This window comes from Miscanthus floridulus, chromosome 1, assembly GCF_019320115.1.
Source record: "Miscanthus floridulus cultivar M001 chromosome 1, ASM1932011v1, whole genome shotgun sequence".
NCBI lineage: Eukaryota > Viridiplantae > Streptophyta > Magnoliopsida > Poales > Poaceae > Miscanthus > Miscanthus floridulus.
This window is the reverse complement of record NC_089580.1, coordinates 18,548,784-18,563,404: the sequence shown is the minus strand read 5'-3', so window position 1 is coordinate 18,563,404 and position 14,621 is coordinate 18,548,784. Positions and strand designations below refer to the sequence as shown.

Below are 14,621 nucleotides of genomic sequence, written 5' to 3'. Positions count from 1 at the left end.
CGAGATATGATAATCTAGCGAAAGCGAATTCAGTCATTTGGGCTGCTCTATATACAATTGCCGACCACTTATGACACTAATGGAGCTGATGGTCCAAAGACAAGTAGCAATCATGAGCTGAACAAACGTATAGTAGGCTAAATTCCTTGTGTTAGTGCTCAATATTTAGCCCAAAAGGACGAACCCTCTCATGATCATGAGGTCAAACTTAGTTCTCCATGCATGAGTGCATGGCACTATATATGATTATATATTTCTCTGTCATTCAGTGGAGGTGTTTGGTTCTTTTACCTATGCCTGTAGACACAATTAGACGGAGTAGTAGTATGTGTATGGATAAATCCCCCCCACACCCCCCCCCCCCCCCCCCCCCCCCCCACCCCCCACCCCCCTCCCTCCGACCAAGGGGCTCCACTCTGTCACCCCTTTCTTTTTTATAGGACGAGCCTACAACATAAACATTGTGCCAATAAAAAAGTAGCAGCATGCAGCAGGGGCAGCACACTTGAAGAAAAATTACGAAAGTCATGGAGAGAGGTTCCTTTTTCAAAAGTCAACTGCATAAACAAGTGACCGGAAGGGATGCGTGCGTGGCCAATGGGCACAATTGCGTAGGAATTAAGGTAACGCCTCTTATCGGCTCACTTAGCAAGAGAATTTCTTCCCTAATGCAGTGTAAAAAACAAAGATAAACAATATGCTGGGTTCGTGATGATGTTGTCATGTTGACCTACCCATATTGGAAAGTAGTATAAATGTATTATACGGTGAATGACGTAGGATACTTCAAGGGGGACCAAGCAAGTCGATCCAACTAGTATGCACGTATTAACAAATTTTAGTAACGCATTGAAAGGCTAGCCCACTGGATACATTAATTATTTGATTTCTAAGACCTACGTACTATTATTATTTAGGGTCTCTTTAGATCTATTAGCAACTACTCCCTCCATACTCAAAAATAAAGTCGTTTTGGACAGCGACACGATCTCCAAAGTATTACTTTGACTTCTTATTTTTTATAAAAATATTTATCAAAAATGATATATGTATATTTTATGAAAGTATTTTTCAAGACAAATCTATTTATATGGTTTCATATTTTCAAACTCAACAACTTAAAAGTTATACATGATTTATATTCCCAATGTTTTACCCAAGCCATGTCCAAAACGACTTTATTAGCTACACCTATTTGGATCCAAGGAACTAACGGAAACGCTTAGACGCGGGTGTCCATCCGGTCAGACATGGCATCCCACTCTGCTTCGCCCGCCTCTCTCATAAAAAAACAAAATTCTCGACTCCGTCTCACGTCGTCTCGGCTTCACCGCGCCGTGCAGCCGTCCACCCGCCCCACTCCACCGCGCGCCTCTATCTCGAGCCGCAGTCCATTTCGGCGCGCCGCCACCATCCCCCGCAGCACCCGGCCTCGTACCCCTCGGCGCCTCCCCCCGCACAGAGGAGGAATCCTCCGCCAAGGTACGCTGCCAACCGCCCCACCGACTGCAGCTACTGCTGGACCCGGTCGCCGACGCTTCGCCCTCCGCCTCCAAGCTCATGCACGTGCTCAACGACTATAGCGGGGCCTCCGTCCCCACGCGCATCATGTCGTGCCCCTTCCTCCGTCGTGCCTAGGCCAGGTACCAGGAGAGGGGGCTGTCACTGGCCGAGCCCAGGCTAGGCACAGGCGTAGCTGGCCGTTGTCAGGCCGCGCTACCGTCCTCTGCCGCCGGTGGCTAGAACCGGACGTTCCCGCTCTGCTCTGCTCGCACGGAAGAAGGGTGAAAACATATGTTGCTAGCGTACATGTCAAGTGTTTCAAAGGTATGTTGCAAGTGTTTTCGATAGATATTGCAAAAGTTGATCGGGATATTGCATATGTTGCAATGCTTGTACACGTATGTTGCAAGTTTCTGTTCTCAATGCTTTATTTTTCCCGACGTATGTTGCAAGTGTGTTTATCTAGATGTTGCATATGTTTTCATATTACAAGTGTTTTATCTGGATGTTGCGTATATTTTGCAATGGTTTCAAGTGTTTTTCATGCATTTTTGCAAGTGTTTTAGACACATGTTTCAAATGTTTCATTGTCTTTAGGCGTATGTTGCAATTGTTGCATCCCTGATGTTTCAAAACTAGATTAGATGTTGCATCTCCCTCCTCGTCTTCTGCTACCTTGCCTTGGTGTCAGGCGTGGGAAGCAGAGGGCAGGCGGAGGCCTTCCCCGCTAGGCGTGGGCGGTCCCCACGTGCATCGTGGGGCGTGTGGCAGCATGCAGCAAGTGGGCACGCAGCAGCAGGAGGCGTGGGCTAGCAGGCACAGTAGGCGTGGGCAGGCGCAGCAGGTGAGGCATGGGCAGGCAGGTGCAGCAGGCTGATGAGGCGGGCGCAGCAGGTGATGCGTGGGTAGGCGGGTGCAGCAAGCTGCAGCGGCAGGTGCAGCGGCGCGTGCATCCGGACACTAGCCACGCTCAGGAACTAATTATTAGCGGCTAACTACTATCTCCTTGGATTCAAACAAAGCATTAAATAAATGGAACCAAGCCATCACATAAAATTGGATCCATGCCACATCATACATTTGGAATGCACTTTGACTTTGACTCACTCTTGTGCTACTGTAATTTTGTATGGACAAAAATGGCCCTGCTACTCCTTTTTTCTTCCACTTGCTGACACATGGGCCTCATGTGGCACTGCCATATATAAGGCCTACTCACCATCTCTCTCCCTTCCCACGCAGTTCTCTCCCTTTGTCGCCATACATCTCTCTCTTTGTGTCTCTGCTGCCATCCTTGCCTGACAAATGGTGGTGGCAAAAGGGGAGCTCGAGGTAGGCGTTACCGGCGGTACGAATAGGAGAGCCCGTGTGGCTGAGGCGATGGTAGCAAAAGGGGAGCAATGGTTCAACCATGGCGCAGTGTGGGGGGGGCGCATGTGACTTGGCCATGGCTCTAGCTGAGGGAAGGGTAGCATCAGATGCGAAGTTGAGGTCATCCATGGTGGCATTGGCAGCAACTAGCAAAGATCCACTGTCTCCGACTCCCTTCGTCATCGAAAGGATGGTCGTGAACACTACTACACAAAACATTTGTAGAGGCAGTGAAAAATGACTTTTAGAGGTGGGTTTTACAACATCTATTCAAGAGCCTCTATTAATTTCTAGGATCGGGTACACAACCGCCCTAGAAATCAATTTATAGAGATAGGACATGTTTCCAACTGTCTCTAGAATCGATTTCCAGAGGTAGTCAATAAGATAGTTTTTCGTCTAGAAATTAGAAACTGGCCATAAAAATTCATATTTTTTAATCCCAGGACAGTGAATGCATCGTGGCTGCACGTCACGATTCACGTGATTTTTAGCTGCGTGCGGTTCTTAGGATTCAAAGCCATCTCTTCCCTCACGTGAGCCCCCTACCACCACACCACAAATTCACTTGTGTCCTAGTGATGGAGGTTATCCTTTTGTATCAACTTCTACAAATATTGTGTTAAATATTTGGACTCTTAAGTGATTTCAAACTAAAAGGTTGTAACTACAAAGTTTTAGATGTTATCGACCGCTACAACTTTTGTACAAGGCGGTTTACCACCAGGAGAACGTTTGAAAAATTCAAAAAAATGAATGTGAGAGGATTTGATAACTTAAAATGTACCTTGGGCTCCTAATATATTTTAAATAAATAAATTTTGACTAAAAGTTTTTAGATCCTCGTCGAACTCTACAACTTTGATATAAAGTTTATTTTTATCCGACTATGTTTCAAATTTTTTGTGTGGCGCCTATTTCTAGAGGCTGTCATATTACCAATCGTCTATGAAAATGAAGGACATTTTTAGGGGGCAGTCGAAGACATCATCCGTCTCTAAAAATCAATTTATAGAGGTGGTCGGTGTCTTAAACCATTTATAGAAGCATTTTTTACAACCTGTTGCTGGGGAAAAAGATGCCTCTAAAAATCATTTATCTAGAAACAGGGCAGTGATAACATGTGAGGGTGTTAAGCTGAGGAAGGAGGAGCAGGAGGACCGTAGTAGAAGAAGAAGGAGATGACATGTGTACCCCACACGTTATTAAGTGGAGAGAGCGGGGGGGGGGGGGGGAGTAGAATGGACATTTTGATCCATTTGAGAATATGGTGGTCTACACGTGATTCAAACGATATTCAAGCAGTATATAGTGGCATATTTTAAGTATACAAAGGAATGTTGCGGCATAGTTCCAAATAGTTGAATAGTACATGTGGATGTCAGGATGTGCCAATTATAAGGGTATAGATCAAATTAACCAAAACAAATTAAAGCTAGATATATATAATTTATGGAAATTGAGAGCGTGGTGCATCACGACGTGGAAAAGAACCTAATACTTTCCCTCTCATTGGCTAAAGTCACTTTAGGTTTTACCATTAGTATACTCATTGCATCTTATAATCCCAAGTCGACTGAAAAACTAATCAATACCGACTAGAATATGGAAAAAAGTTCACCTATGTGTAACCTAACAATGGATAGCGTCGGCTACTCTCCAGGCCTTCCCTTGAAAATAAAATACTCACCTGATGAAACTAAGAAATAAATCAGCCATTCAGTCCAGCCGAATAATGTTCAGAAAACGAACCTGTTGTCTGCGACGAATAGAAAATGCTGCCCCTCTTCCAAGATAGACTGAAAAAGGGTTAGCATCCATTAACCACATGATCGACTGATGTCACAATGCATCATTCATCCTTGCAGGCGGCGGATCAGGATGTTTGATGGGCACACACTCGGGGTCGGGGGCTTCATTCTAATTCCCCTCGAGATGCGATCTTATCTCCATCCGCTCGCAGCAAACATTCCCCCTTTCACCTTTCTCTGGCTTCACCCTTTCAGCGGGACATAAAACTATTGCGCCCTCACAACATCGCATGGCTCACGTTAAGCACAGGCCGGGGGAAGCAGACACACTAGGCCAACACCTCGCATCATCGCCAAATTCCACTGCCGCCCTGTATAAGAAAAGCAGTGGGCAGTGGCCCCTCGCTCCTTCCACTTACATGCGAGCATGCCTGTACTACATGTGAAATGGACGCTTGCAGCTGCGAATGTAAGACGCGAGAAAGACAGCTAGTGGCGTCGGGGTTCTTGGTATCGCCTAAAGCCGGCTCTCGCGAGTGAGTAGCGTGGAGCTGGCATGCATGTGCTCAGAGAGAGGGCTAGGAAAAGCGTCTCATCCTGCATGCCTAATTCCTAGTCCACTGTCCTGCATAGGTGCGCTGAATTTTGCCCGGAGTGAATCCTATGGATCAGTGAATGGTGATGGCCTCGTTTAGTCCAGTCTGCCATGGAATTTGTGCTGAATGCGCTCGTGATTTCGACCGCGTGAAGACGACAGTAGCCTTTGTCCGCCGCACACAACGTCCTTTTCAGAATATGTGTGTTTTTCTTTCGCATCTCATCATCGGCAGTTAACCTTGAGAAGGCCACACAGTACGGATCATTGTCGAGATGTCACATCCGATTTTAAGGATAAAATGTGATGCATAATCTTATATGTGCTCAGAGATCAATCACACACATAAGCCGACAAATTATAAATAGTATCATCATAAGTGTTTATTACATCACGAATAATAAGACATAGTCTTCACATAAGTGTAGCAGGAAGTATAAAGTAAAATCTCTCGTGGAAGCTCCATATCACAGGGACGTCGACTGGATGACCATAAGTCTAGTAATCCACAGGAAAGTCATCATTACCATAGCCATCTGTTACCCATCTAGGATTTTTATCCAAATAATGAAAATAAACAAGTGTAAGTATGTGTTCGTACTCAACAAGTGTAACATGGGGTTCATGAGGCTCAAAAGGCTTGACATAGGTTTAACAGCATTCAGCTTTTAGTTGTCACAATTTTATCACAAGAGTAGCAACAAGTTGTTTCAATCCCAAAGTAAACACATGATCAATATAAACATGAATAATGAATAGTATAAATGAATAATTCTTAGTGACCATCTATTTCATAAGGGTCCAAGGCTGCTCGTGACCGTGAGCACGGCTGATATACCAGTTTTACACTCTACAGAGGTTGTACACTTTCACTGTGAGTCGTGATACCCATATGCCTGGGTTAATTGCTCCCAAAACACTTTCAAGGTGAGCAAACAGGGTTCACTATGAAGCCTAGGTTCGTCTAACAAGTTAGGGCTATTAGATTCACTCGGCAAACAGATATAGGAACCCCCTATCAAATGGCACAATTCCATCATGGCTATACACATAAGAGTAGATGCTATCCTATATCCGATTCGGCAAGTCATTCTTACGCCAATAAAGGTAACCTCTATCAAGGTAGAAAAGGTCCTTATACTGAGCTAAAGCCAGAGCCATATAGCCTTCACAGTTGTACTATAAGTCCTGGATGATCACTTACAGATAAGTCCTTAGGGAGAGGAATCTGAAGCATTTAGAAAGTAGTTAAACACTCCAGCCCCCTATTTCTAAGTTGCTAAAAATCATATTTTAATGTTTATTACATATACCATTAGTCAAGTTACGAGATCATGGTTTTATTGAACACTAGCAAAGCTACCCTCTGCATATCCCAAAGGAGACAAGGTATAAGTTCAATTCTAGGGAATCCCTATCAAGGTGACACATGCAACATGAATTAAATGTATTAAAGTTGATAGGAAACAAGGATGATCCCATGCTATACATGCATTGAACAAAGTGCTCCTGCTGATCCTGCTCATCAAAGTAGTACTCTTGATCATCCACGAATTTCTCACCGTCTATACTCGATAATCACAGCAACATACAAGCATCCAGAAGCAATCATGCATAGCAAACAAAAGCTATAGATTAGAACATTACACCAATCAGCATATAATCTAGATGAAAAGTTTGTAAAACAAATCTATGTCTCGCTACGAACACATAGACGTGAAGATCACAAAACTCAGAGCTAAAATAAAGAAGTTATGAATTAAACAAGATTTCCCTTAGTAAAATAATAGATTAAATCTAACCTTGAATTTTAAATGTTGAAAACATACCTAACAGTAGTATGAACAAGTAGATTATGGAATTATGAACCTAACGCAACTTGAACGGATCAAATCGGAGTTAAAATAAAGATTTTATGGCCTATAGAAGGTAGTGGCAGTTTTGTAAATAGATGAAACTTAATTTTCAAATTTAAATAAATAAAATCAAATTTTAAACCGAGCCAGGGACTTCGTATATAATTTAAAGAAAAGACAGGGGCTCTTTAGAATAAATGCAGGGACGGCGGGTTAAGATCCAATTAATTATATGGGACTTTATGCAAAACGACAAGCGAAGGGGTATCTTAATATCTGGAGCATTGGATCAGAATCGGAAGGCATACATTAAATTAGAGGGGAGGGGAAATGGCCGGCGAGGACGGCGGTGAGCTCCATGGCGGCGCCATGGCCGGAGGCGGACGACGCTGATGAAATACGGTGTACGGACCATGAAATAGTGAAATAAGGACACTAGGAGAGAGAGGAGATGACGGAGAGCTCGGCTAGGTAACTTACCAAGGCGCGGAGCGGATGGAAACGATGCTTGGCTTCGATGGGTTGAACTTGGCGACGACGGCTAGGGCTAGCAGCGGCGCTGCGAGCTCAGGACAAGGTGAGGCCGCTTCGAAGTTTGGGAGAGGAGCGGCAAGATATGGGCATCCGGTATTTATGGCCGGGAGCGGCTTGGGGTGCAAGGCAAAGAGGGAGATGGGGGCAGCGCGAACTCCTAGCAGCGGTCGTGTCCATCATGGAAACGATCGCGAGGTGGAAGACGATGCGACTGACATGTAGGGCCAGGCCGTAAGCGTCATAAAGCGTGGAAGAAGGGAACGACGCGGGCGCGCTGCTAGGCCGCCTATTGGGCCGCTGCGGGAGAGAGCAGGACGCACGGGCAAAGCTAGGCCGGCGGGAGCTAGGCCAATAGGCTGAAAGCAAGGGAGGAAGAAAATCCCTTTCTCTTTTTCTTTTCTAATTTTCCAAACTAATTTTGAAATACAAATTCAAATCAATTTAAAGTTTGATTTCAAACCACACAATTCAAAAATAATATGCAGCAGCATGAATGCATAGACATGTATGTAGACCTATATTTGATTTTACCTATATTTGATTTTCTCCTTTTTTTTAAATCATGCAAAATTTAGGGTGTTACACAAGAACAATCTACTATGTGGCCAAATGAAACACTACGTCAGAATAGCACTTCACTGCCGGTTCATAACACCCCATCACTGCTGGATTTTGATCCGCACTACAACAGCACATAGATACAGTAACACCAACTTGTGTTACTGTAGGTTGAAAAAAGTGTTACTAGCTCTCTTAGTAACACATTTTTGTGTGTGTTCCAATTGGCCATGTTACTATAGACTGGTTTATTGTAACACATCTACTTATCTATAGGAACATTTGTCTAGTGTTATAATGATTTTTGCTGTAACACTTTTTTTCTCTAGTAACACTTCACATTATGGTGTAATACATAGTTTGTAACACATTTATTTATCTATGAGAACATTTGCCTAGTGTTATAGTGATTGTCTGCTGTAACACTTTTTTAGTTCTAGCAACACTTCTACATTATGGTAGAGCACAGTATGGAACAAAGGAACACATGGTTTGTAACACTTGTTTATATCTATTGTAACATATTCAGATTAGGAAACAAATATTTGTTTCACCTATATATGTGGCACACGGATTATTATAGAATCACACAAACATGATACATTGCAAAATCACATAAACCACAAATTTCAATAATCATAACAAGATCCACATATAGTAGGATGATTTCAAACATAGTGCTTGTTCAGATTAAATCATAGTATTTGTACATAATGATATGGCTCTAGAGAGCAAACACACATAGTCCATACTAGAAAGAAAAAATCAAGAACTAGCTAGGATTCATAAAATCTATTACTTCTTCCATTATTCTTTGTACACATCGATGTAGGAATTCAACCATTAATCATTTGAACCTGCAAAGAAAATGCAAGTTGTAAGATTACAAATTAGGCCACATATGTACAATGATGTAAGTTAAGAAAGCTAGTTTGAACATACAAACATCGAAGGCCAAGCAATTGAGACTCCTTTGGCTTGAGCATCACCAATATTGTTGCACCCAGGCCTAGGCCTCACTAATGGCTCATCTTTTGCTATAGCATGATCGATACGCACTTTGTAGAATTGACTTCCTGTCTTAACTCCACCAACAATGGCTTCTAGATCAGTGCTTAAGAGAGTTGCATAGGCCACATTAGCCTTATTAGGATATTTTGAAGTCATTAGTAGCACCATGGACCCAACCTACATTAATTTGACATAATCTCTTAGTGACCAACAACCCTTAGTTGTACATCAAGATCATGCAATTAGAATAAGTGTATTATGTTCATCTACCTTCATTACAGGAAGTTGTTTAGGTGCTTGACGCTTGTTGCATGTAACCTTGTCATGAGCCACCTCCTGGTGTGCAATGGTCGTAGTCTCTCTAGGCCCTCCATGATGACCCTTACACATATAAAATGAAGTATGAAATATTAAGACAAAAATTCCTCTATAAATACTGCAAAGTGTGGTTCATATATACCTTTTGTTTCTTTGTTGTTTTACTTATGGTGGATAAAAGTAGACTGTCATCATCACTATATTCAGACTCACATGTTTCTTTATTCTAGTAAAGAGAAAAAAGACAGTAGCATGAGTTAATATAAAAAAATCCTTTGTGAATAAAATAGTATTAAATTCACAAGAAAGTGACTTTACCAATTCATCCCTGTGTTCAAGGAATCCATCATTCTGGTTTTGTGCAACACAGTGAACTCTCTAAAAATTTGAAACAATATTAAAGCCAAAAGACTAAATTAGGTGAAAACATGGAAAATAGAGCAAATACCTTTCTTTTAGAAAGCACCGCTTGATTCTGAGAATTGTTATGATCACTCCTAGCACAATTTCCCTTGAAAAGAAATAAAGTTTGAGTAACACATTTCAATACAAAGTTACAAATTAAAATGTACATTGTATAGATAATGATAGTAAAAAAAGCCAAATAGCGTCAATAATGGTGCCTTACTTGTCCTTCGCTGGACTTCCAATATTTTACTAGGGCCTTCCATTGATCTTCATCGATATCATCTGTACAACGCTTGTTCAAAACAGACTTTTTCTTCTTTAGATTAAATAGTGACTTTTTTTAATGTTGTCTTGTATTTTCTCCAATCTCTTCCAATTGATTTCAATATCCATTTCTCACATGAATGAGGATATAAGAACTTTGTCTAAAATAAGAAAGTTACTAATGAATGAATTTGACTTCATGACATGATAACAAGCATATATATACTTAATCTTATAAAAACATTATGTCTTGTAAAATTTAGCTAACCTGGATGAATTGAATTATGGTTTTTGCATAGTTTTTCTTAACTTCTCTCCAATCTTTGGCACCAACAGGACAATAACCACCATTTCTTGCTATGGTGCCCAAAAATTGTCCTAAAAGGCCACCTTCTTTTCCAATGGGTTGTCCAAGCATATTACATCTTACTACTATCCGATCTCCTCCAAGTTGATCCCAAACATGTGTTAAAACGGTCCCCTTTCGTTTACCAGGTACTTCATCGCCATCACCTATTAAAAACAGAATGATAGTGATAGTAATTGGTTAAGATGCAGTCCATATGAATGAGATTGATCTAACTACATTTGTACATGATGTGTTCTGATTCTCATCATCATGCTGCTCAAACTCGTTAGCATATAGTGCTTTAGTATGCATTACATTTAATCCTTTCTTTTTCTTTGTACCTCCTCTTCCTGCTAAACAAATGTTGGGGACATGAACACGTGCTTATAGTAAATATAATAAACAATATGTAATCTTTTTATTAAACAACTAGATATTTGTATTAGACTATCAAAATTATATTTATTAAGCCACATACCACGGTGGGGTTGGATATGCTAATCTTGGATGAAAATAAATCATTGATAACTAACATGACTTGGAATGGTTGTCCTTGATTAATCAAATATACATAGAAAAGTAAATTATATGTTCATTCTAATACCTTTATTTTTTTTGGTTTAGATTTGGATGGTTCTTTGTTGGACTTGGTAGGCGCTAAAGTGGCCAGTCTCTGCCTTGTCACAAACAGATTAACCGTCTTTTTGCTCTCACACTCGTTGAGCATTTCCATCACATCAGAATCTTGTTGTATTACAACCAAGCTATCTTTTCTCTTATAGTATAGATAGTCAACTGATGTGTACCCAGAACCCTCGATCAGATCAATCAAGTCGAAAAAGCATATCTCATCTCTATCCATTTCCCTTTGCACATGTTTATGTCCTTCAGCTTTCCCGTCGCATTCTAGATTTATGGTCCAATTATCCACCGCCATGGTAGCACAATCTAAATAAAATATAACACCAATAGGAAAATAAGAATAAAGCATAGGATAATTCACAAATAAGAATCAAGTATAACCGAATAGTAACAATTTGAATAAAGTGCATATTTGTAATGTTATTTGAACTTGGAGCTTAAGAACAAGTAAAGTGCTATGGTTCAGATAGGATGGTCTAGAGCATGACACGTATATACGAACAAAAATAGTCCAAAAGGTTCTTTACATTAAATAAGATATAAAATTAACTTGTATGCACTAACATACAATCAAGCACTAAGTCGTATACATAGACTAAGTAGAAACTGAAACAGAGGTCATAAATAAAATGTGAAAATCATCATGTACGCATTCAACCATGCACCTTTGCATCAGCTTGAACTAATAAAGTCAGCAGCAGGTTAGATTAGATCAAACTGAACCTCTATGGTTTAACATTGGTTCCCAACTCATAGTTCAGAGTTCGCTTGACCTCTGATGGTGATCCAAATTCAGAGAACAACCATGGTGATCCCAAGTCATGAACAACGATTCGTGATCCTGATCAGACGATCTAAAGTCAGATTGTCGGGCTCGCATCAGAAGCCTGACGAGTAAGTTTTGTTCATGTATTACATACAAAATCATCATGTACGCATTCACAAGTTCATGTGTACGTTTGTTAGGCTCTTAGAATTACAGAAACAGAGCACCGCAAATTCAGCAGGACCGTGATGACCAAATCAACACCGTGATGACCAAATCAGATCAAGGCATCAAGGCAAGGTTGTTCACGTACCTGCAAGTTGGCCTCAAGGCTGGCGATGGTGGTGGCCAGGACGAGGCCGCCGAGATGCAGCCGTCGTCGATCCTCAGCACTGTGATGAGCTAGCCTCTGCTCCGATGGCGAAGCGCCAAGACCGATAGAAAACGCGGGGCTAGAGACAATGTGGACTAGGCATGCCGTCGATCCTCAGCACCATGATGAGCTAGCCTCTGCTCCGATGGTGAAGCGCCAAGACTGACAGAAAATGCGGGGCTGGAGACGATGTGGACTAGGCAAGCGAGCCACCGGCGGCGGCCAGGGAGCATCAGGTCAATTTGGGGGAAAAGTGAATCAGTTGGAGCCTTGGAGGGAATAACGGAAGTGGGATTTTTTTCACTAGATGATTGATTATGATAGGTAACTGCAAGCGTTTCTGACTTTGCGTGGTAGATGGATTTTTAGGAGGGAAAAATGGTGGGAAATACTTTGTTTCTGGAGGGAAGCTAAAATTCTTGTTTTACTAGCTTGTGACACGACTTCTATTAACCCATTTGCGTTGACCAGATTTTGCTTATCCACCTCTTTTCATATGTCGCTCCTTTTTTTCAATCATGCACATATATAATTAATATATAATTATTGATTTGCTATTATACTATATAATGAGCACATTGGAGATGGAATGATCATTTGATATTGCCACTTTGCCCAATCCTTTAACCTTGCCCTTTGAGTTATCTCCAAATGTTATTTTCTCTTGTCCATCTACCTCTTCATCTAGTGAGGTGAACATACGAGGATCACCGGTCATATATTGAGTGCAACCACTATCAATAACCCAATGACTTTCACCGGTCTTGTAGTTCACCTACACATAAGAGATTCAAGCTTTAGGAATCCAAACTTGTTGAGGGCCCTTCACCTTCTCAACAAGTGACTTAGCCACCCAAATCTTTTTAGGCCTATTCTTGTTAGGGGGACCTAAGAACATGACTTTCATCTTTCCACTAGAGTCCTTTCTAAGCATGTAGTGAGCATTGAAGGCAAAGGGTCTAGCATGCTTGGGCAAGGGTTGTGGCGGTGGAGTTTGACACTCATGAGCAAAGTGACCTTCTTGTATACACTCAAAACATCTCTTTGGCTTTGGCTTTGGCTTTGATTGTTGTTGTTGAACTTGAGCCTTCTTCTTCTCTATACTTGCCACATATCCAATGCCACTTCTATCCATCTTCATGACGGTGTTCATGAGTAGCTCACTTTGGAGGTGCTTGCCTCTAGCAAACTTGCTCAATCCAATCTTGAGATGCTCTTTCTCCAACTTGAGCTTCTTATTTTCTTCCTTTAGAGCATCATCTTTCTTCGCTTCCTTGAGCTTCTCATTCTTAAGAATCAACTCTTTGTCATGATCAAGAGTTTCTAGCACAATGGTGTTGTGGCTTTTTATTTCTTCAAGATCTTTCATGAGCTTCTCATTTATGTTCTTGAGCTTGACATATTCATCATAGTCATTGCACTCAACCACTTGCTTGCCTTTGCCACTAGATCCTTGCTCAATGCTCTCATCAATCAAATCATCACATGATGTAGCTATATCAATCTTAACAACATGGTTAGTAGCATCATGTGGCTCATTTGGTAGGAATTCTTGAGCAATGACAAGAGTATCATGATTGATCTTAAGAGTTGTATACTCATCTTTTAGCTTGTTGTGACTAGTGATGAGCTCATTGTGCACCCACTCAAGTTCATCATGTTTATCTTTAAGCTCTTTCTTAGAAGATTTGAGCTCCTTGAGTTTGGATGATATAGCATCATTAGTTTCTCTAAGCTCATCATTAGCCTTTTCTAATGTATCGCACTTAGCTAAGAGTGAATCATTTTTAGCATCAAGCTTTTCATTTATAGCTCTACTCTTTCTAATGATCTTAGTGTATTTTCTTAGTATTTTGACAAGATCATCATATGTAGGTGAATTATCATCATCGCTATCGCTATCGCTATCATCATCACTAGCTTGCTCATCATCACTACTATCATCATTTTTAGTTACCTTGCGTTCACCCTTGGCCATAAGGCATAGGTGTGTAGAGGATGATGGCGATGGTGGCGGTGAAGATGCAAGATCAATAGCAATGGCGGCCACTTTCTCATTGTCACTATCATCATCGAATGATCCACTTGATGAATCAATGTCCGTGAGCCAATCACCGATAATGTAGGCCTTTTCACTCTTCTTCTTCTTGTAGAAGTCCCTCTTTTTGCCATCTCTCTTCTTGTATGGCTTGTTCTTTTTCTTCTCATCTTCATCTTCATTGCTTGAGTCATCTTTCTTGCCCTTGTTCTTGTTATTGAACTTGTCTTTCTTGGGCTTTGTGCATTGATGAGCTAGATGGCCAAGTTCGCCACAATTGTAGC

General features: G+C 41.3%; 1 protein-coding gene across 1 annotated transcript; it reads right to left on the bottom strand.

The window, feature by feature from the left end:
• Window positions 1-8,821: 8,821 nt before the first annotated feature.
• LOC136452857 (uncharacterized) lies at window positions 8,822-10,679 on the bottom strand. The gene is made up of 7 exons (XM_066453447.1): window positions 10,662-10,679; window positions 9,946-10,008; window positions 9,816-9,875; window positions 9,640-9,723; window positions 9,450-9,560; window positions 9,111-9,356; window positions 8,822-9,025 (listed from the first exon to the last, which is right to left on the bottom strand). Exons 1-7 carry the CDS (start codon window positions 10,677-10,679, stop codon window positions 9,005-9,007), a joined length of 603 nt encoding a protein of 200 aa, XP_066309544.1. The 3' UTR covers window positions 8,822-9,004.
• Window positions 10,680-14,621: the final 3,942 nt, after the last annotated feature.

What these genes read in the sequence shown, in the direction of transcription:
- LOC136452857 (XM_066453447.1), bottom strand. An exon ending in AACAACTTCCTGTAATGAAG is followed by an intron (nt 9,357 to 9,449) that starts GTAGATGAACAT and finishes AAATTAATGTAG; the next exon opens with GTTGGGTCCATGGTGCTACT. An exon ending in TTGCTTGGCCTTCGATGTTT is followed by an intron (nt 9,026 to 9,110) that starts GTATGTTCAAAC and finishes TTTTCTTTGCAG; the next exon opens with GTTCAAATGATTAATGGTTG.